The sequence below is a fragment of the Cupressus sempervirens genome, chromosome 11, assembly GCF_028749045.1.
Source record: "Cupressus sempervirens isolate cs-2001-9-10 chromosome 11, ASM2874904v1, whole genome shotgun sequence".
NCBI lineage: Eukaryota > Viridiplantae > Streptophyta > Pinopsida > Cupressales > Cupressaceae > Cupressus > Cupressus sempervirens.
The window spans coordinates 311,585,281-311,609,648 of record NC_143128.1 but is presented as its reverse complement, the minus strand read 5'-3'; the positions used below and the strand labels follow the sequence as shown (position 1 = coordinate 311,609,648).

The window sequence follows — 24,368 nt, the reverse complement described above, 5'->3', positions numbered from 1 at the left end:
TGATGAGATTATTTAGACTCTACATTTCATATATGCATGATGATTATTACATTGTTTTCAGTTATTGATGATAATTAGTTAGATGGTTTATTATCACATGTGTTTTATTATGGATACTTACTCCATACTTGCATGTGTATGGTGTGCGTGTTTGTTCTTATGTATGGCGTTTCTGATATGGTTAAGAAAGGGAGTCGTAGTCACCTGCTAGTCGGGATCTACACGATGCACCACTTCCTGCCATTGCCTGTTTAGCTTAGCATTATATATATTGTATGTACATGCATGGTTTTTGTGCAGGTTGCAGGTACCGGGTATCGACTTCCCTGAATTGCCAAGATGAGCGTACCCTATCGCACTATCTCAATGGTGAGAGAGGGGAGATAAATTCTCAAGTCCAATCCTAAACTCCTAAACCATTTGTCCTAGTGAGGTAGGACAAGTATCTGGATATTTTACCTTCCGAATGTGTCGGATGACATAATTCGTGATTTTTAACCCTTTTGACTAATTTTGTATGGATTGTTCTATGATGGGTTTTCATATTTTATCTTGGAGGTCTATGGTGAATTTTCTATTAATTAAGTCTTAAATAAATAGATTTAATTAATAATTTAATTATTCGAAAAAAATAAAGATAATATCATGATCTTTTGATATTTTGATTATAATTAATTAAATGAGAATTAATTGAGAAAAAGGATTAAATAAAAGAAATTAGAAATTAAAATTAATAATAATAATAAAAATAATAATAAATTAATAAATAAATAATAATAATAAAAGTAATAAAAGAATTAAAATAAAAGTTATAAGCTTGCCTAAGAGTAAACACACCTTTTGATTGCACATATGTCAACAACACAGGAGTTAGTGCACAAATTAAGCACATGGTGTCTACAACCTTATGACTCATCTAGAAGGTTGGAATAGACTCATGCTTAGTTGTCAACACCTTCTGGTTGTTTCTAGATACATTCTAGGTGCTTCCTAAGAATTCTTTATATTCAAGCACTCCTAAAAGCTTAGGGAGAGTGTTCGAAGCGTGTTTGGAGGACTCGGGAACGTTGGAGAAGTAAGGAGCTTGCTCTGCAGATTCTGAGGAGAAGAGATTTAGCATCAATGTCCAGGTAGACACTTGTGATTTTGCTTATGTTATTTCCGTTTCTTGCACTTCCTGTCTTCTTCGTGTCTTCTGAATGCTTTCTGAAGATTTTTATATCTTGGTTGCATGAAACTTCCATATGCGTAGATCCAATGAAATTATGGGGTTAGGGTTAAAATTTATAGTCAAACCTATTTGAAGAATTAATGGGTAAATTTAGAGAACAAATGTGTTATAGGGAAAATTCTTAAAATTGGAAGCCTTTAAAAATTGTGTGTATGTTCTGTAGAAATATACATGTTTATATTTTCAAATCTGCATACATATATATATATACACATTTATATATATATATATATATATATTGAAAAATCGAATATGGAATCGCAGTTGAAAAATGCGCTTAAATGAAATCATTTTAGAAAACGCGATTTTTAAAAAAAATGTTTTGAAAAAACATTAATTGAAACGCTTTTTTTTTTTTTATAAATATATTTTAGTGCGTAGTGGAGGGACGGAATTCCCGTGCCCACGCGCTTTGTATTATGCAAAGTACTTGCAGTCGCAAGTACGGCGACGTCAGCAGGTACCATGTACCCACTGCCGTCGCAGGCCCTGTGACAACAGGGTACTTGCGTGCCATGGATTATATATATATGTGTGTTGCAACATTTCTTTAAAAAGGTGTTTTGAATCAAAAGTTTTACATTCGATTTTTATGATGTTTTAAAACATTATTAATATTGTTAAATGTTGTAAGTTTTAATATATGTATATGTATATATATGTATGTATATATATATAAATATAGTTATTATATATAAATTATTAGTATGTATATATATATATATATATATATATATAAATTGTTAATAAAATTTTAAATATTTAAGATTTTAAATAAATAATATAGTTTTGAAATTAATCAATTTATTTAATTAGAATTTGATCTAATTAAGGTTAATTAAAAGTTATGATATTAAAGTTATCTAATATTTTAGTCCTTCTCAAAATTGTAAATTGAGTTTTTTTGAAAAACGATAATTCATTATCAAAATAAGAATAACGTATAATTCCTAGAACATTTAGGAAATTGAATTTTAAGAGTTAGAGGGAAAAGTTTTAAACCATCAAAACAATACATGGGTTAGGAATACGAACAAAGTGTTTCTCCATTTAATATCTAAACTTGAAAACGAAAACTAAGACCTCCACACTTAATTCAATTATAAGATTCTAGCAAACCAAAACATGTGCTTGCATTGTGTTTTCTCTATGCTTCTGTTTTGGGTTTTTGGGTTGACTAGTGTTGACCAGTTATAGGACGTCTACCAGAAGCTCGGGGGTTATGATTGTGATATTATGATGATGTCTTTTGATTCCGATCTTTATAAACCCAACCATGGTTATGTGATGGTATGCTCTATGAGATGTTGTATTTATTGATTGTTATTGCTTTCCAGTCGTCTTGTGTGAAGCTGAGATTCATATGTATGAGACATATGACTTAACCATTTTGAGTCATCGATCAATTATACTTGGGTTTACTTTCCAGCCATTTGATGGAATTGAATTGTTATCTGATCTTGATGATGTCATGTTGTGACATGTTTTGACTCAACCATTTTGGAGTCTTCGATCAGTATTATTTGAAATGCTTTTTGGTTGCTCATTAAGAACCAATGATTATTGTGATTATCAAGGATAGCTTCAGTTGCCAATAGAGAACTGTTGTGGTCATGATTATCTATGGATGCTTTTCAGTTGCTCATGGAGTTTTGATGTTTATATTGTGGATTATCTTTTGTGATTTTGAGATTTATGATTCCATGGGTTTAGGGTAGGTTATCTACTTGTAGTGACGGGAAGTGGCTTGCAATGTGGGTCGGGCCCTAAGAAGCTGTCAGGGTAACTCATTGTAAGTTGTCTTAATAAGTGAAAACATTCACACCTAATACTGACTTAATGAACCTAATAAGATAATTGTTTTGTTCTCACCCATGCCTCGAGTGTTTGTAGAGACTAGGATGGGAGTAGAGAGAACGCTTGGTTGCGACCTTGCATTCCATAGTATGCCTCGTCTGTATGAAAGGATACTAATGGCCGCACAGGGATCACTAGGGGGCTGGAGTCTATTGGGAGACTACCAGGGTAACTCTAGCGTGATCCGTGCGATGACACTTTCCCTGCTTGCATAGTAGGTTTCCTACACGTCTTTGTGTGCCTCCGGGAATTAGATGTCGTTTTGTGCTTGGAACCCTTGAGTTAGTATACTTTTAGGATTCCTGGACTTAGAGAGTATTTGTGCTTTGTGAATTGATAACTTGTTTGGAACTTGAGATTATCTCCTCAGCATGGTGGGAGTGTACCACTTAGGTTCCACGCGGTCGGGTGGTAGTGCTTATCACTCTTATCATTTGAGATTCATCTGAGACACTATGGCTGATGTATTCTTTGTGGCATCTATCTTCATTCTGATCGTGGATTATGATGGTGGACATGTATCCTTACTTTGATGATTTGCATATGTTAGACAATGTTATCTTGTGTTTTACATTGCATGTTAGATTTCTTTTCTGCATATGATGTAGTATGATTAGGAGTGACATTCCTACTATGTTAATACCGATGATCTCTTTGGTGATTTGGGATGTTACGCACGGAGGGATGGCTAGGACCCACGATGGTCTAATGATGCTATTAATGGTTGAGAGGAACCGTGCACTTAGTTATGTTTGTGATAAATGGTTATTTTTTATGATGGATGTTTATATCTTCTATGATGATGTATTATGTATGACATATGAGTACATTTACTTTGTTGCATCATGGATTAGAGTTAGTATGATGATGTACTTTATTTCCCATTTGTATATTCTTTTAAGCCTTTCATACCTGTGACATGTACAGTGGATGATTGAGCAATCTAAAATGTAATTCTAAAAAGGACACTTGTATATTACATAAGTACGTTGGATGTATCATTATTATTTCATGAGGATGTGATGTTAGATGAATAGATAAATTAGATGTGATTCAACATTAAGAGATCCATGAAGAATGTAACTTGTTACGTAAGTATGTTTACTTTCATTTAGATTGTTGCTATTGTTTCCATTGCTATGGATAAGTTATAAATGATTTTTACTTTCATGTTTTAAATAATAAAATAAAATAAAAAATGCTACCAAACTTAGTGAAATTCTAGGTTAATTCTTTGGATCCCTTGGCGGGGCATTACAACTAGTTAGTAAGAACAGAGTTTTATATTAAATAGCGGGTTTTAAACTTATCGTGTGTGCTTAACAATATTTTTGTTGTTTGCCCACAAAAATATTGACAGATCTTTGCCATGTGGGGTTTAAATCATTCAGAATTAGAAATCAGAAATTTTGGATATACAGATCATCAACAATCACAACAATAGTAAATACAGATGCCATTTTCCCTGCTAAGCCCGTGGTTTTAATGTCGGGTATTAAAAACAAAATAATCAAAGACAATAGGTAATGCGGGGGTGATTTAATCTTTAGGTTTACTGTTTAGCAAACTAAAGGCAAGGGGCAATCCACGTCACCTCAAATTCAAGTCAAACAGTCAGTTTCGGGTATTTAAAACGAAATCCATGTAACCAAAAATCAATCAAATAATGAAATTCGCCCAAACGCAGACAAAATCGTCTCCATCTCGCCCGAAAAATTTAAATTTTGATCAAATTCGTTGGTCATTCGACCTGGGTCCCGCTCGACGCTTTTCCAGCGAATACATCGGAAAAAAATGATTTAGCTTTGAATTCGAACCAAATTCGAATGAGCACCGAATCAACTCTCGAATTCAATGCTAGACCACCGAATATGGTAACTTTGTTTTATAACCATAATTGGGAACTGTTGTGAGGTTTCCACACCATCACCCCATTGCAAATAAGGACGCCCTCTTTTGTAGGTAGTAGAATAGGTTGGCAACAATTAGGAGCCTCGTAAAATCAAGGAGTGCAAAATTTGAAAAATGGCAAGAAAGTTGGCAAAGTATGAGAACAAGAAGGTAGCAGTCAAATATTGAATAGAGCTAGTCACTGGGATTGAAAAAGGGGAGGAAGGTTGTGTTTAAAAATCACTTTGCTAGACAAAAAGGCTGTTCGACCTTGCCAAATGAGAAGGTAGGATCCACTCCCTCAAGTGGCAGCTTGCCAGATGAAAGGGCGGAATCCACTCCCTCAAGTAGGAACACATGAGATGAAAGGCTCGAACCCACTTCCTCAAGTGGCAGCTTACCAGATAAAAAGACGAAATCCACTCGCTCAAGTGGAAAATGAAATAAAACACAATTTACTGGACAATGAGACCAAAAGGATCAATTTCAGCATGGAGGCTTTAATTTAACAAAATGAGGAAGCAATTTGAAATGAAAATTGCTGGAGTTGGTATTGAAAACATTGAAATTTTGAAGGCAAAACTTTTATTTGGGAAATCAAACATGGATGAAATCAAATATTGTCACTAAATGAGGTTTGATTTTGATTAAAATTTTCCATGAAATTTCAAAAGGCCACTATTATGAAAATCATTAAATGTCAAACATGAGTATTTATCCAAGTTACCATATATGCTCCTGGAATATCGATTTCAGGAGTCAGTTCAGTACCAAGTCAGAATTCAAGTTCATCCTAAAGTCTGACACAAACGGGTAAATTTGCCCATAAGTTATGCAGACAGACCTGTGTGGACTCTTGGCCACCTTTTGCAGACTTTTGATTCCAATGCAAGGACCCGGTACAAATTTTAAGGAATCTTAGGCAAATTTGACCGACAAAAAGATTTTCATTGACCTTTTCAAAGAAGAAATTTGGCAAATTAGGTCTATTTGATCCTCTAAACCTAAAAGTGTGAATGAAAAAGAAAACTTCTTGCCTCCATTGCTTAACTTTCTTGTTTGGTTGTTCATTGCTCAAACATTTGCCAATGAAAAAGAAAATTTCTTGCCTCCATTGCTAAGCTTTCTTGTTTCGTTGTCATTGCAAAAGCAATGTTGACAAGAGATTGTTGCATGCTTAAGGCTTGTTTATGAGTTATTCCTATTACGAGGTAATTGGTAAATACTTGCTTATTAATAACAGAGACCGAAAGGTCAATTTATACAAAAGGAAGAGACGATGTTTCCTTAGGAAACGATCGTAAAGAATAGAAACATTCTATTCCAAAGAAAGCAAAAAACGAAAGCAAACTAAAGCTAAAGATATTTACAAGATAACCATTAACTAATAATAGACGTCTTATCTATTATTGTAATACCCTCCTTTAATGGTTAATCTATCTAACACACCAAGCTGTCCTCTGAATTTGACAAACTTATCAGGACCAAGAGGCTTGGTGAGAATGTCTGCAGTCTGATCTGAGGTAAGAACATACTGCAGATCTATAGTCCCGTCTTCAACCAGCTGTCGTATGTAATGACAATGAACATCCACATGCTTGGTTCGTTCATAGAAGACTGGATTCCGTGCTAACTTGATAACGCCTTCGTTATCAACAAACAGAGTAATCGGTCCTGCTGGTGACATCTGCATATCCCCAAGCATCCGACGAAGCCAGACAACTTCACATCCTGCCTTAACAGTCCCTCTATATTCAGCCTCTGTAGAAGAGAGAGAAACTGCCTGCAGCTTCTTGCTGGTCCATGTGACTGCACCGGATCCCAAACTGAACACATATCCAGATGTTGACTTTTTATCATCAACAGAGCCTACCCAATCTGAATCTGTGAACCCACTGAGTTTAGGATTAGAACTCCGAGAATACAGAAGTCCATAATCAGAAGTGCCCTTCACATAACGAAGCACACGCTTTGCTGCCATCCAATGATCAGCCTTAGGAGCTGTCATAAAGCGTGAAATATAGCTGACTGCGAAGCTGATATCAGGCCTAGTAGCAGATAGGTAGATGAGGCTGCCTACTAGTTGCCTATACGTAGTATCATCAACGGAAGGAGAATCAGACTTGGCTCATAACTTGAGACCTTTCTCCATAGGTGTAGATGCAGGTTTGCAATCCTGCATTCGGAATTTGTCTAACAAGGCTCTGGCATATTTGGACTGAGAGATGAATATACCAGAAGACTGTTGCCAAACTTCAACACCTAAGCAATAATGCATGAGCCCAAGGTCAGTCATATCAAAAGACTGGCATAAGTGTTGTTTGATTCCCTGAATCAAAGATGCCGAACTGTCAGTGATGATCAGATCATCCACATAGATAACCAAAAGGATGATGTCACTGTCAGTAGTCTTGATGTACAGATTTGAGTCTGAAGAACTCCTCTTGAAGCCTTGATCACTGAGGTACGTATCAATCTTGATGTACCATGCCCGAAGGGCCTGCTTCAAACCATAGAGAGCTTTTACCAATCTGAGAACCTGATGGTCTTTACCAGCAACCTTGAAACCAGGAGGCTGCGTCATGTAGACCTCTTCATGGAGATCACCATTCAGGAAAGCACTCTTTACGTCCATCTGATGGACCTTCCAACCAAACTGTGCTGCCATGGCTAAGACTAATCTGATGGTGCTCATCTTTGCAGTAGGAGCAAAGGTCTCCTCATAATCAATGCCCTGACGCTGAGAAAAGCCCTTTGCCAATAAACGAGCTTTGTACTTATCCAAAGTACCATCTGATTTGTATTTGATTTTGTAGACCCATTTGCAGCTAATGGGTTTCTTCCCTGGGGGAAGATCAAAAAGGACCCAAGTGTTGTTCTTCAGCAGGCTCTGGTGTTCAGATTGCATGGCCTGTTCCCACTCTGGAATTCCTTTAGCCTCGGAATATGTTTGAGGTTCAAACACACTGTGAATGTTGGCCATAAGAGCAAAGTTAACAGAATCTATAGTTTTGCTCTTTTTCCGAGTAGTTCTCCCATCAATGAGCTCATCATCATGAAGATCAGCAAGTGTCTTAGCCCACCACTTAGGCCGGAGAGGAGAATGACCAACAGTAGTACTAGGAGATGCTTGATCAGCAAGATCCTGATCAAAAGAATCTGGATCAAACTCAAGTGAAGCATCTTCAAAACGAGGTGATCCTGCAGGAGAAGCCGGAGGTGGCTGTACAGGTATCACTGGCAAGACTGGAGCTGTAGGAGCTACTGGAGCCCTCCCATCAGGTGGACCTAATGGAAGCCAAACTCCCAAATCATGAACCTGCATAGGCTGGTCTGCTGGATCAGGAACAGGAGAAACAGGCATGAATGGTCCTCGCTGCTCCTCAAAGACTACATCGCGGCTGTATATGAGACGAGATGTCTCAACATCAATAAGGCGGTAGGCTTTGTGAAGACTGCTATATCCAGCAAGCATCAGTTTCTGACTCTTGGCATCCAACTTGGTGCGTGAAGCATCAAGGATCCAAACAAAAGCAAGAGAGCCAAAAACCTTCAGGTGACTGATTCTGGGCTTGCGACCTGACCAGGCCTCTTCCGGAGTTTTACCTTTGACCGCCACTGTGGGTGACCGGTTCAACAGATAAACTGCAGTGTTAACTGCTTCTACCCAAAAACGCTTCGGAACATGTCTGTGTTCGAGCATGGAACGAGCCATCTCGGTGATTGTCCTGTTCCGACGTTCAACTACACTGTTCTGTTGTGGCGTGTGGGGTGTGGTGAACTGGCGTTGGATGCCATGTGTATCCAAAAAGTTGGAGAAAACATTAGAACAAAATTCCCCCCCATTGTCTGATCTAAGAGTAATAATAGATTTCCCAGACTCTTTTTCAACTAAGGGTTTAAACTTCTGAAATACAATAAATGCATCGGATTTCTTTTTAAGGAAATACACCCACATTTTTCTACTGAAATCATCTACAAACAACAAAAAATACTTGTACCCAAAAACAGAAGGAGTGGCCATAGGGCCGCAGATATCAGCATGAACAAGCTGAAGTACTTGAGAAGCTCACCAAGAATCGCCACTGGGGAAAGGTGTGCGATGTTGCTTCCCAGCCTGACATGCGTCACAAACTCCAAAGTGTTGGGTTTGAATCTCTAGCAAACCAAGAACAAGCTCATCCCGAGCAAGTTGTGAGAGATAATGCACATTTAAGTGCCCATATCGCTAATGCCAAAGTGTGCTGATGGAAGATCGCCGAGCAGCCATAGCTAAGTCCTGAGAATCACTAGAATCAGTAAGTCTGAAAAGACCATGATCCTCAAGACCAACTGCAATAGTAGACTTAGTCGCCCAATCAGTGATGGTGCACTGATGTGAACTGAAGGTGACTGCCAAGTGTGGAGAATGTCGCAGCAACTGACTGACCGAGAGTAGATTTAGTTCCATCCCTGGAACGTAGTACACATCAAGGAATATGAGCTTCCTCCCAACAGACTGAATTTGAATGTTGCCTTTACCAACAACCGTGTACTCTTCTCCACCACCAAAGATAACAGAATCTGAATAAGGCTGGTAGTCAGTAAACCAGTCTCTGCGGTGAGTGAAATGTCGAGAGGCACCTGAATCAATGTACCAGGCAGATGACTGTACATGATCTGCGGGTCTTTTAGCCATGAAGGCATAAAAGGCAGATTCCACCTGCTCAATGTGCTCTGCACTGTTCGCTTTGGGTTGCGAACCTGATTGCTTAGACTGGGCAGCTAAGCGTTTCCGACATGCAACCTTCATGTGACCATACTTGTGGCAATAGTTGCATTGAATGTTCTTCTTTTTGGTACCATCGGATGCTGGAGCAGAAGACTTCTGCTGAGATGGTTGCTGAAACTTGCCCTTATCCTTTTGAAAGGATTTCGCAACAAAGGCTTGCTCAGTGGAGGTGGAACTGGAGCTGCTACCGAACTGTTGTTTCCACCGATCTTGCTGAAGTAGCAGGGTGCAGAGATCAGTGAACTTTAGATCAACACCAGTAGATGTGATGTTGAGAGTCTCGATAAAATGCTCATAGGAATTTGGTAAACTCCGAAGAGTGATTACCACAATACCCTCTTCCTCCATCTTGCGACCGATGGCAAGTAACTGATCACGGATTTCCTGAATCCGATTCAGGTGTGCTTGGAGCGAGGTGCGTTCATCCATGACAATAGAAAACAGAGTGTTTTTCAGAAAGAAGGCTCTGCTCTTGTCGGAAGTCTCATGAAGACCTTTTAGATGTGTCCAGATTTCGGCCGCTGTCTTGCCGGATGGAATCTGAGAAAGTTGGTCATCAGCTACGGAGAGTTTGAGAAGCATTACTGCCTCTCGATTGTTCAGATCCCATGTATCTTGATCAGGACCCGGAGAAGTCGGACGCTGCTTAACACCCAGAACAAGTTGATCGGTGTTTCGATATTTGAAGATTGCGATGATGCGCTGCTTCCAGGTTCCATAATTGCGACCATTGAATTTGGAATTATGCTCGAGCAAAATATTTGTCAGAGATGCCATGGCACGTTTTTCAATGAAAAACTGTGAAAATCTATGAAGGCACGTTCTTCGAGGCAAAAAACGGAAGACCCAGAAGAATCAGAGAATGACCCAAAAGAGAGCTCGAAAAACCCAGAAGGAATCTACTGTCGTTTTTTGAATCCGCTGGCTCGAAAATTGAGGCACAAAAATCGAGGCACCCAGAAAAAACGGAAGACAACCCAGTTGAGCTCTCGAAAAACCCACCAAGAATATACAAACAAAAAAAAATTTCGACCCTAAAAATTAGGGTTTCGAAAAAAAAGGCCCTAGCTGAAAAAAGCTTGAAAAAACTTCAGATTTCTTGATGAAAAATGGTCGAATCTGCTTCCCAGAGCACGATGACAGACTGAGACGGCTAAGAGCATGAAGATTTGATACAGAAACATGCAGATTTTCACCCCAAAAACGCGAGTCTCCAAAAAAATGGCCACGATTTCCATGCGATTTGCAGACCCGTAATTCGGGAATTTCTCCAAGCAGAAAAACCCTCGGTGGGTTTTGGAGAAATTAGCTGAAATAATTTTGGAAAAATTTAAACAAATAATTTCAAGAAGAAATTATAAATTTTTTCGAAAAAATTTGAGTATTTAGCTCTGATACCATATTACGAGGTAATTGGTAAATACTTGCTTATTAATAACAGAGACCGAAAGGTCAATTTATACAAAAGGAAGAGACGATGTTTCCTTAGGAAACGATCGTAAAGAATAGAAACATTCTATTCCAGAGAAAGCAAAAAACGAAAGCAAACTAAAGCTAAAGATATTTACATTAACTAATAATAGACGTCTTATCTATTATTGTAATAATTCCTACACAGTAGCAAGAGTGGACAACATTTCAAAGACATTGAAGAGGAAGATTTCAAAAGAAAAGTAGTATTTTGTTTTTACAAAATGAAATGAGCTCTCTAGTTTGTTTTTACCATTTTGGTTTGTAGCTTTGTGTTTTGTTTGTAGATTCATAGAATGGGAATGTTTTTAGCACTGGAAACTCCCACTTCAAAATAGAACAGACCTCTCCATTATGGATATGTGGAGAAGGTTGCAAGTGTGTACAACATTTCATAGACATTAAAGAGGAAGATTTCAACAAAAGAGGTAGATTTTCGTTTATTTTGTATGTTTTTTATAGGTCTTTTGTTTGTTTTTTTCGTTTTTTCACAAAATGAAATGAGCTCTCTAGTTTGACGACTTCTTTTTTTCATTTTGGTTTGGGGCTTTATGTGTTGCTTGTAGATTCATAGAATGACAAGTGTTTCCAGCACCTGAAATTCTTGCTTCAAAACAGACCAAACCACGCCACAATAAAAATTTGTGGAAATGATTCAAACAATGCCAGGTCGAGGAGGTTTTTTGTGGATTTGCAGCCATTGCAAAGAAAAATTTAGTAGCTCTTATAGTCAAGTGAAAGCATATTCAAGAATTTAGTAGCTGGAACCTGGTTCTTCATAAAGGTAGATTTGCAATGAAGTCCACACTTGCACCAAATTTGAGAAGCCTTCCTTCAAAGACGCAATTGCAGTACCGAAGTATTTGCAGGGATGAGATAATTGTTGGTTATAATTTATTTGTGAAATTGAAATATTATATCCTAGTGTGAGCTATTTTGGAAATTAAAATCTGAATATGATTAACATTCGGAATATTTCATTTCCGAGTATTATCAGCATAATAAAATTCAATGTTTTAATGCCACAAGCTTCAATGTATTTCCACCAATTTATGGTCAGGGACATATAATATTGACAAGGCCCGATTCTTCCTAAATGTGTAGCTGTATAACTATTTGGTTGATAATAAAGGCACACTTTTATCATTCATTCAAAAGTCTTTTACAAATGATCTTAAAATTTTGAGATGTTGTTGTGGGCTATTTTTCTGGAAAGTTATTTGCCATAAACACAAATATTACTGTAAGTAGAAACTTTAATTATTTCTTGCAGGGTCTACATAATGAGCCGTAGCGACTTCATAGAATGGGAACAATAAATTATCACACAACTAATCCTTGTGGGCCCAGATCTTTTAAATTAACTTCTTCAAATTATATACATCACCTATTCAAGCTTGTATTGTGCAATTTGAAATATATTGGTGGCTTTAAAGTTCCCGACCATAATGGAAAACCGAAATAAATTTTATACTCAACATTGAAGCCTATGGTTTTGTGTAAATGATTGATCATGGCCCACTACTAACTTAGTTTTCCAAAGCTCTTGTCCTGCATATAATATTTGGACTCAAGATTAAATATTGTGAACAAGGATTAAATATTTCCCAAGGTTTGGCAAGATTGTATTATCCAGAAGCATGCAGCAAGACAAACACCAGGAGGTGATGAAAGTGAATATCTTCTAATGACTTTAGGCTGGGTGCAGGTCTTCATTTTTCCAGAGGCACTTAAATCATATAAGGCACACTTCCTAAGGAGTGGTGATTAACATAGTACGTGGGAATGAATGCTGCATGGAAGATAGACAGAACTTTGTCTATTTCCTGAAATGGCCCTTCATTTTGATGCATAGCTGGAAGTCTTGTGATTTCTGGGACTACTTGCAGACCAGTGCATTTTATCATTATGATCCAGCAACCAGTTGCAGCTGGAAGTACTAAATCAGAGGAAATTATGCAGAGGTAGTAATGTAAAGTGGCTCCCATCTATGACATACTTTCTTGGAGACAAGCTGAACACAATTGAAGTTGTTGTCATTATGGAGACACTATGGTGGTATAATTCCAGACTTATTCAAATTTGGTATTTCATCTTGAGATGTCAAGTCTTCAGTTTTGCACGTAGTAGTACAATGAAACTCACATCACAGGTACTTTCTTTAATGAGAGTGTTTAAAAAAACAAGTTGTTGGTCAGATCTGGTGTCACACAATTTGCAGCCTCACTTCTTTGAAGCAAATGTTTGTTAGTGACAAGTGGAACAAATGTCTGTAAATTGAGATGTTTGGAGGAGTTTTGGCATTGCAGAATTAAAAGAGTATCCTAAATGTTACATCCCAATTTTTGACCTAATTTAAAATATAGCCATTGAGGTTCACATAAAGTCAGTTGACAGTTAATTTGATTATAATCCTGTGAAATGGTAAAATGGTAGTCATTATAATTTCAAATAAAGATAACAAGCTAGTTGATCATTTATCATGAATTCATGGAATTGAGAAGATGGTTAACCATTATGATTATTTATGATTAAATTAATTTATTATGATAATATAATTTAACTGCGGAGAATTTCCTTGCAGGAAACACGTCAAAGAGGTGAAAGCATTGTCAAAAAAGAATTAGGCTTAGGAGCATCACCATCACTGGGCAGATGGATTGAGGACCTAGTGACTTGAAACAAGATACATCTGTGGGACCCGCATGAGCTATTAAATAAATAATTTAAAATATAAAATAATTTAATTAAAATAATGTAGTTGAAATATAAAACGTACATCAAAAGATTTTGAATGATTTTTCACCATATTATTATAATATATATGTATATACGTACATATAGATATAAAAATGAAATGACACCATTATATTATAATAATATAATAAAATGATGTCACCACATTAATATATTTACATATACATATGTAAATATAAATTATAACAATAATCAAACCATAATTTTTCCAACTTCTCTTCCAACCTTTTTATTTTCTTTTTCCTCTCTTTTCCCATTCGATTTAATACTTGGAAATTTGAATGGGCAAATAATATTTTTGTAATCAGTGGGAGCCAAGGAGTCATGTTTTCTCTCCATTTAAGGAAGTCGTAAGAGGAGTCGAACTTATTATTAATTCCATACGTTTTACACATTTCCGAATTCCTTCCGCTGTTTTATTTCCAATTTCTTTAACACCCAACTTCATCTCAATTTTCAGTAATTTACTCCTACCGATACCCTGCATTTATCAATGAGTAACTTTGATCAATCAGAGCGTTGTCTTCCCTTTGCCGTGCAAGTAATCCGGCTAAGAATTAGAGATTGTATGCTCTGAAGGTGACGTCTCAAGTAACTGGAGGAAACCGATTAGTTTTCAAGATCTTCAAAGCATTACCAAATTCTTAACAAGTCCTAAGTTATCATTCCAATATGTTTATTTTCTAAAGCAACCGGCTAAGCACAGGAATCTCTTATCTTTTGTTTAAGATCACATTTTTAATCTTACTATATAATCCCTGTGATTTATAATGAACTTTCTTCTTACTTTCATTGTATCCAGTTGAATAGTATCTCTTATGAGAGAGTTTTTCCAAATGCAATAGAACCTAAAAATAAAAAGGAATAACAACATCAAATTTCATAGCAGCAATTCTCAACATTTATCATGATGATATCTAGTTTGAAATTTGAAAATTGGCCTTCTTTAAATTTAAACTTGTTCATGGCAAGTGAAAGCCAAGTAACCATAGTATGGATCTATAAATTATTATGCCACTGGATATTAGAATCAAATTCTGGAATCCTTAAAGAACATAATTATGTAATCACAGATTGTGAAATGTTGGATGCATGTAATCTTCTTGTATAATTGACAAAACCAGTTGTACTGAGAATTCCGAACACCTGGGATTCAACTGGCTGTGTAGCCAAGGAAAAGGGTGAAGAGGTGAGAAAAAAGAATCTACAATAATATGAAACAGAATCAGATATAACATAACAATGTTTAATATCATTTTTAAGAATTATTTAATAGCTCATGTATAATCCTATTGTCAAGTCGAATGGTGAGTTTAGATACCATGATGCTCAGTGGATGACAAGGTGTCCCTTGTCTATTCTGGGTAGGGAGGGCTTTTCTCGTTAGAGATTGTGTGGGGAATAAGTTAAGGTCCGAGGTTGGGTGGTTAAGCTTCTGACAATGTTTCACCTCTCCCCAAGTTGTCTGACGTACAACAGACAAAGATAAGTTATACATTCAATTGGTTACCAAAAATGGGTATTTTACTTTTATGATATATATGCAAGACTAAGGTAAGATTAATTGAGTTTTCTCATCATTACAGTTATTTTTACATTTAGTTGCAAGAGAAAGATTTATCTGATGGAATGTTATATCAATCTTTCATTTATATGAATAATAAATATAAGCATATCTTCTAATCTTGAGTTATTGCCACAGTTAAGCAATCGGAAGCAAAGAAATGATACAATGGTATCTGAAGCCCTAATTGATACAGTGGTATCTGATGCCCTGAATGATCCAGTGGTAATTGAAGCCCTAAGTGATATAGTAGGATCTGAAGCCCTATATGATACAATGGTAATCGATGCCCTAATTGATACAGTGGTTTGTGATGCCCTAATTTTATGTAGTGGTATTTAATAGTAATTGTCATTTGATTTTCATATAGCGGTAAGTGATACAGTGGGATCTGAAGCCCTACATGATCCAATGGCAATCGATGCCCTAATTGATACAGTGGTTTGTGATGCCCTAATTTTATGTAGTGGTATTTAATAGTAATCATCATTTGATTTTGATATAGCAGCATCGAATGATAGTCATTATATGATTTTGTTATAGTGGTATTTATGGACTAATCTAGGTGATTGCAAAAGCATTTTTACAATGATTTATCGGTTCAAATTCCTTGGTATGTGGTTTTTAATTTTCTATAGTAAATTCATTGATAGTGTTTAAGTTCTTAGTTAAGAGATTTTGTTTAATTGATTTTAACTATCAATCTCTTTCATATGAACAAAACTGATTTAATTGTCTTCCTATGATATTGAAGTAATAACTGTATTCCTTTAAGTATGTTAGTTGTTAATTTAAGACCTGGTAAAACTGGTTGTTACACTAAACAAGCAATAAAAGGATTTAGTTGGCTCTAATGTGATAGGCAGAAAGTAGACGGCATCAATTGATTAACCCACTAGTTTTACTAATCTTTCCAAAGAAATATTACGAAATAAAAGAAACAAAATCACCACTAGCACAAAAACTATGTCCCACTCACGGGTTTCAAGAATAGATAATTGTTGACTTGTGTATGTTTTCATCATGGCATGAAATTTTTATTTATGTTCATGCTCACAATATTCATACCTCTAAGCAATATTATTTGTTTCAAGCACTATAGTTTCAATCATGTAGTAAGCAGAAATGTTTTTTGTGATTCTAAATTTCTTTAAGTTTAGGAGCTCATAGATCAATGGTATTAGATCAGTTTGATCTTTGTGGTCTTTTAAATGTTTGTATATAGTAGTAACTACAAAAGGCTACAATGGAAGAGATGAATGCACTAATGACTGCACAAGAAAGCCACATTGAGGTAATTTATATAAATGCAACAGTTGGGCCAACAACAATAACACATGTCAAGGGACCGATTAAAAATGGCACAAAAATAATCTTCCTTGTATTTAGTGGCCTATCAGATTGGACACACAGCTTTTGCAACTGAAGCGCCATGCCTGTGCACTGATATACGGTACCCTGTAAGATTAGCAACATTGCATCCTTGGGCCAAAAGTTTCATCCTAAGAATTCTTGCTTGAATTGCAACAGAAGTATGCTTTGCTCCTAATATTATGTTATTCAACAGAATGATTATATCAAGGTATGTCCATAACAATATGCGAAGAAGATGGATTTGACCTTTGTCAAGTGGACAAAATAAGATAAAACAATTAAACCAAGAGTTGAAAAATCAAGTGAACCCTATAACAATAACAGACAGATTTCTTACTTGGCCTGTTTAGCTTCACTTTCTTCCAGCCATTTCTTTATTTTGTCAGCTTCATCCAAAACCTGATGGAAGACCTCAATTGATGAGAATTGCACAATTACAATACAATACAAGTAAAATTCATCTTGTATCATGTAGAAAAAGTAGACATTTTTTAATTTTTTTATAAACCAATATTACATAGCCTATTAAGTATACAGTATACCTCATCCCTCAAAGATTGATCAATCCAAGGTTTCTTTTTCTCCCAGTCATCCACTGTCTACAAATTTTGTAAAACAATAAATATGTCAGCAAACATAACAGTGTGATCATATATAGGCTATAGCATACATATCAATGTTTTACAACAATACAAATCTGCAACTCTGTCAACTTCTAATTTTTGGTGTAGAACAAAAGGTGTTGAATTTGCATATAAAATGGATATGTCATTTACTAAGTATCAATATGAGCAGCAAGTTCACATGCTAGACTAGAAAAAGAAACAATAACAAACTGTATTTCCTTTCCTCCTATTTGTGGTTGGTTATTATGGATGCAAAAGTATTTGCACATTAAAGGAACTTCTTTACAGTTACTTTTTGCCGGATTAATGTCATTTCCATGTATTTATTTGCCTTTATGCATTTCACTTCAGATGTATGTAGAAAATATATGATTCAAAATTTTCAATACAATGGCATACACTCCCATTGTTCTTTTGGCCAGTGACAAGCTGTTGAGCTGTTATCACAGCATATGATCAAATCCCATGGCTTGTTCTAGTAACATCAAACTGTAATGATCTATACACAACATCTGTCATTATTTAAAAACAATCAAAGCTAATACAGAAGAAAGATCCCCATATACCCTCCTATTGTTCTTTTGGCCAGTGACAAGTTGTTGAGCTGTTATCACAGCATACGGTCAAATCCCATGGCTTGTTCTAGTAACATCGAACAGTAATGATGTATACACGACATTTGTCGTTATTTAAAAACAATCAAAGCTAATACAGAAGAAAGATCCCCATATGAATTGTTCTCGCATAATATATACACTTTACTGTAAAATGCAGCAGCCAACTGTGATGACCAGTAAATACTAAATGACAGTTGATAAATATATTAGGAATAACAAGGTGGTTTCCAAAGCATGCACTTTGTTTCCAGCTTCACCTGGAAAAAAGAATTAGTCACCCATGATACTGCAGTAAGCGCCAGTGTAACACGGGCACTGGGGGACGTCAGGACAGGGAAAGAAGGGCTTCAATTTGAGAATGGTGGGGGTGGGGGTGGGGGTGCTGTAATATACCATACATACAGTACTTGAAATGCTAGTTATGAGATGATGTATAATAGTATAAGAACTAATAAATTACAATACCAAATACTTAAAACATAGCAAAGCAAAATTGCAACATGAATATCAAAAATGCCATAAAGATGATTACAATGAGAAGCATGATATCAAGACAAGTACAAAATCATACATAAGAATCATATGTAGTGTGCATTTTTATGTGTGTAATAGTGACCTCTACGGTAGCCAATAGATCCCCAGCAGTAAGATGGTGGTGTGAAGGCAGTGGTGAGAGGACTTGGGAATGCCACTTCCCTGACCCAGCTGTGTGGGGGTTGAGGGGTGGGGAAGGGCGGTGTGTTGTTCCTGTGTTACAATGGTGTGCACCCAAGAGGTGCCAAGACTAGTTGTCATATAAGAATCACACTGGTAAAGGTACAAGGGCTTTTGAGCTGGTACTTAATATTCAATAACCTAGCACTTACTGATGAGTAATATGTCAATTTTATATTGTTTTCGTAGCACCATTATGTGAAGATCCAAAAGGGAAGGTTACTGAATCCTTATAAAGTCTGGATTGTGGGAATCCGGATTTAATAACTGTTTTGCCTGAACTGTATAATGTGATATATTTGATCACAAATAGTCTATGCAAACTTGTTTGTTTGTAAACCATCCAAAAAAAATACTATCAATGAAAAATGACCACCAAAGATATACAATCAAAGAAAAACAATCATCCAAGAATAAAAAACAGCGCATAAATGGAGTGACATTGTTGTAAAATAAGTTTTGATGCATCTGACTATACATTAAAGAAATCAGAGCAAGACATAATGGTAGTGGAGATCTTATACTTGTAGCTATTCAGAAATATGATGCATACTCTTACCTTATACAATCCTTTCAGATATTGCTGAAAATAATCACTGGCTTTAGGTCGGGCATTCTGTTCAATCAACCTGTAACAAACTGCCTTGTCAGCCAGATTCAGCCACTCGTCTTGGAAAATTTGAATTCCAATAAAGATATTTCTCAATCTATTCAATTGCCAGTTTTATATTTCTAATGAATACAACTAAACCTGAAGAATATAGGGTCTCCAATTAATTTGAGTGAGTCAAGGTGTTCTTGAAATTCAATTGTCGAAGCGTCTTCACCATCAGTGTACAACCAATCTTGAGCCTGTAAAAGGAAATAGGCTTGTAAGTGTTGTTATATTGAAAGAATTAAAAAAGAAAGATGAGACCTATCCAAAATTGAGCTCCTCCATAAAGAATCCCGGTAAGGCAACTTGCCTCATCAAGTTTTCCCTTGAAAGATTCACGTTGCTCTTCCGTTGAAACTTTCTCAATATTCTCAGATAGATCCAACTGTCGCATGAATATTTCATGATATTAATTTCGATGCTGAATAAACAATTAAGGCTTGCCCTAAAGAGTATTCAGACAAGCAGATAAAAACCTCATACATCCCATCAACGATCTTACCAGGATTATTTTATTTTAGATCTGCGTGGAGATAGTATGAAGTTATGAACTATGAAGGTCTAAATATCTTGCACCAACAGAAGTATGATATAATGATTAAAAAAACTAGCCAATTGAACTATAAAAAAATGTCAAATGAGAAATAACATGATTGTCGTGGATATTAACTGTCCCGACTGATCCATGAACACAACACATATGCATGATAAAATGCACAAATTTGCCAAGGACAGAGAGATAAATTGGATAATAAGCTCAAACATGAGAAAAATTAGAAAAGAATTGAGATGCAAGAAAAGTGCTAATTTGCATTAAAAACTTTAGACTATTAACTATGAAAGCAATCAAACTGGTATCCAATCACAGCTACAAGGCTTGTCTTCTTGCCAACAAAAGCATGTTTCCAAAAAAGTTCAAAACATACTTTTCCTAAATAATTCACTAAATTGATCATTTAGAAAGAGAATTTCCAACTAAACTCAATATTCCTTGTCACAGGCTATATTCCACATCCCCCAAAACAGACCTTTTCTTTTGTTGAATATACATATTCCTCCAGGGTATTTTTAAGCTCAGCTGCTCTTCTACGTTCTGCATCTTTGCGATTCAGATCAGCAAGTCTAATACCAGCTTCTGTAAATGAATCTTTAGAAAGGGGCCTTCCAGGCCTGTCTGTAACATCCATTATCTGCATTTGCAAACTTAATCTAGTAAAAAAAAACTTTTCAAAAACCAATAATTGATTCAAGCAAATATACACCAAAATGTGCAACAACTGCTAGTTATTATTTAAAGCTAATAGAGCTTAAAAACAAAAATGGATCTCCGGACCACCGACCTTCAGAGGAACCCTGAAGGTTTTTTTCTTCAATTTCTTTTCAGTGGTAGGCTTTGTATCTTCGGTTACTTTTTCTGGAATTGTATTTACAGTACTATTCTCAATTCCCTCGCCACTCAAGTTGGCTTCTACATTTCCAGTAGACCTATCTGGACTTGGACTTGATTCAGTTGATGCATTTGACAATGTTGAGGTCACATTTTCTATTGTTAGATTCTTCACAGGGACTTCAACCCATTCTGAGACTTCAATGACAACCTCAGCACGATCAAATGTCACCACACCACTTCTACTCAAGGAGAAGTGTAAGTTTGTCTTAATGGGGGAAGAGAGGTTACGAGATGAATATCTGATAAGAATTTCCCATCAATTAGTACTATAAAAATCTTTAATCATCCCAAAGCATATGTAGTTTAAGAGGCCTGAGATGTATGGATTAAGAAACATTCATGTAGGAAATAAATAGAAAAGAATTCAAAACAGTCTATGAAATGAAGACTTCATATCAAGAACTTCCTTCTTACTTTGCACAGGTGTCGGTTAAGCCTGAAACTTGGTATGTTGCTATTTTTTCATCAGAAACACCTGGAGGTAGTGCATCAGATGTATCATAAAGAAGTGAAACTTCAAAGTCCTTGTTATAAGTCACAGACTTGTATACCTGAACATAGTATGTTTTCAACACACATGAGGGCAATTAGAAGCCGAGTAACAGAAGATTCAGCAGCTGCAGTTGAAGTCAGAAAAACAAAAACAAAACAAAAAACAAAAAATTAACACACACTATAGCTGGCACACTTACCTTACTAGGAGTTTTCTTTAACCGTGGGATAAGCACTTGTTGATTATTCTCGTCATTATCAATGTTCAATTCCAGTACAATGCCATACATTGCACCATCAACCATCCCAAGCTTGCGCATCAGTTTGATTCCATCGCTCACATTTGCAGCATGAAGTGCTGCTCCAAGTACTACAGCTTCATCAGCATCAAGATGCTTATCTAAATTTTTTCTCCCAAGAAAATCTTGTAACATGACCTGTAAAAGAAGCAAAATGGATTTAACAATTTTGCAGAATTAACAGTCTTAAACTTTAAGAGTGATTTATAAAACTTCTTGTAAAGAAATAAGTCCCGTTGTTTATTTACTTCATCAAAGCCTGAACTACACTAAAAATGTGTGGTACTGTATACATTCAGACTTTGAAAAGTAGTCTGTCTATAAGGTATAAGGTATCACATAGTGATCTCTGGCAAGCAAGATATCAGACAGTTTCAAAGACCCATAAGAGCAACAGTGGTAATTTCAAGACCCATAATTTAATCATAAGACAGCATCAGCAATTTCAAGGCTTATTAAAATAAGGCTTTTTATCTATGAACCAGCACATTTATTTTTTGTCTTCTTACTGGATACAAAGGATGAAATACTGATATTTTTTCTCTACATTTTGAATGTTCATAGGATATAGCATTACACCTGAAGCTTTGGTGTGCGAGTTGCTCCACCTATCAGCTCCACAGCATAAATATCCTCCACCTTCAAGCCACTGTTCTTAATAACTTCTTTGAGAGGAACAAGTGCTTCCTCCCAAAGATCTCCACAGAGCTCTTCAAATTTCTGTCGGCTTATGGTGCTCCTGAGAAACATTTGCAAGTGTATACAAAATGTTTTAAGATTTTTCATGAATAACAATAAACACGAAATTGTATGCACTTCATTTAGTTTCTTCATACACTCTCCTTCGAATTAAAATATTAAAGCAAAAAAAGAAAAATACGTTACCACCATGTTTCATTGCAGCAACTATAATTTAATAGTTAAGGCATTTCAGAAATTTTGAAGGCAACACTTTTGATCACAAATGGTAACATAAACCAGAAGAGCACTACTTTGGGAAGTGAAAAATAAAATAAAGGAATTGGCTAAGTTGCTAACAGATGAAAGTACGAAGCTAAGTGTAACCAACAAGCACAACATTAGAAATTTAGAACAATTTCAGATGATATAGTAAAGAAAGCAGATGCCACCTTGCTCTAAGTGACCTATTGAACAATGGTTAGAGTTTATTTTTCTGAAGCAGATGTAAACTTGATCATTAGTTAGTTAATCCAATCCAGGAGCTTTATAGAATCTGCCACTTTTATTTGAATCCAAGCATACTGGTGTTCTTCGTAACAGTAATTGAGGTAAGTTACAGGATACTACCTACACTTGGCACCCAAATAGCTATCATGTCTCTCTTATAGTTACATTGTGGTTCGCCTTGAAAAGAGTGTCCAAATGCAGGCACAACAGCATGCATTAGGGACCAGGTGTAAGCAGCTCTAGTGTTTATCCATGATTGGCAAGAAAATAATTATCAGGAAGACTCAACACTAGAAAAATAATGTCAATAAACAGTGTCTGACTATACATATAGAATATATTTTTTCTAACAGAGAAGTTAGATTCTCAAGAAAAAAAATACAGAACGAAAGTCAAATCCTTTATATAAATAGCAAGCTATGAAGGAAACCCATAAAATTCACCGTCATTTCTGAATCTGTTGCATATTTACTATGGACCGTTCCATCAGAGCTTGCCTTCAACAAGAAGACACAAGCCCAACAAATATAGCATCTGCACAGAATAAACATAAACCAAGAAGCAAACCACACCATGAATGGAACAAGTAGATCAATGCTTTTTAATAGGCTAATTATTGCCAGATGGATATCTTTAAATGTAAAATAATAATAAGATATGCGAATTGAAAAAGACGTCCAAGAAAACATTTACCATGTTCTCAAATGAAATGTATGCAGTTATTATACCCTACAGCTTACTGATGCAGTCATGTACAAAACACTGTTATTTACTTAGGTACTTAATCTATAATCCTAAGTAATAAGTATTAGGCTATTAGCTATACATATTTCTTCTTTTGAATCAATAGGAGATTAGAAAAGTGCTACTGTGCAAGAAAGCAAATAAGTGATGTAATATGGTCAATGCTAGAAATTGGAGTTTCATCCTCTATGACTGTGGAACACAGAAATGGAACAAGGGAGTAAGTATTAAGAGAGACTCCTTGCAAGGATCTTATTACTATAAAGTTGGTTATTATCTTTGTGTTAGTTTTAGCTTTTAAATTTAGATTCATATTTCATGGTTTGTATTTAATATTTATTGTGAACTTCTTGCATAAGATATAATCCTGCCTTCTATAATGCACATAATGTGTGGCTTTGCACTATCTCTCACAGATCATTGGGAATATGGGTTGTGTTGTCATTGATGTTAACCAAATGTGAAAAAAGTATTGAAAATATGTGTTCAGGTGTTCCTATGTTCTTTGGTGTTGCTCTTGAGTGAGTGTTGTTTTCCAAATGCTGCAGTATTAGAAGATGGATTATACACAGGGAAGAGCATTTGAAGTTTGTACAAGAGTACTCTGCATTCTTCCACATTTGTTGATAAAATCTTGTGGTTTTAAATAATAAAATATAATGTTTATGC

The 24,368-nt window shown here is 35.8% G+C and overlaps 1 protein-coding gene across 1 annotated transcript in view; it reads right to left on the bottom strand.

The window, feature by feature from the left end:
• The window catches only part of LOC149529370 (heat shock protein 70 (Hsp 70) family protein), a 44,485-nt gene that overhangs the window by 5,022 nt on the left and 15,095 nt on the right, over positions 1-24,368 (bottom strand). The window contains exons 3-12 of the mRNA XM_089810513.1: positions 22,347-22,506; positions 21,669-21,905; positions 21,391-21,527; positions 20,867-21,215; positions 20,555-20,716; positions 19,837-19,911; positions 19,623-19,723; positions 19,431-19,500; positions 17,457-17,513; positions 17,252-17,313 (exon numbers count right to left, since the gene is read on the bottom strand). Coding sequence (XP_089666639.1) covers positions 17,252-17,313; positions 17,457-17,513; positions 19,431-19,500; positions 19,623-19,723; positions 19,837-19,911; positions 20,555-20,716; positions 20,867-21,215; positions 21,391-21,527; positions 21,669-21,905; positions 22,347-22,506 — 1,410 coding nt within the window. The remainder of the gene's footprint in view (positions 1-17,251; positions 17,314-17,456; positions 17,514-19,430; positions 19,501-19,622; positions 19,724-19,836; positions 19,912-20,554; positions 20,717-20,866; positions 21,216-21,390; positions 21,528-21,668; positions 21,906-22,346; positions 22,507-24,368) is intronic.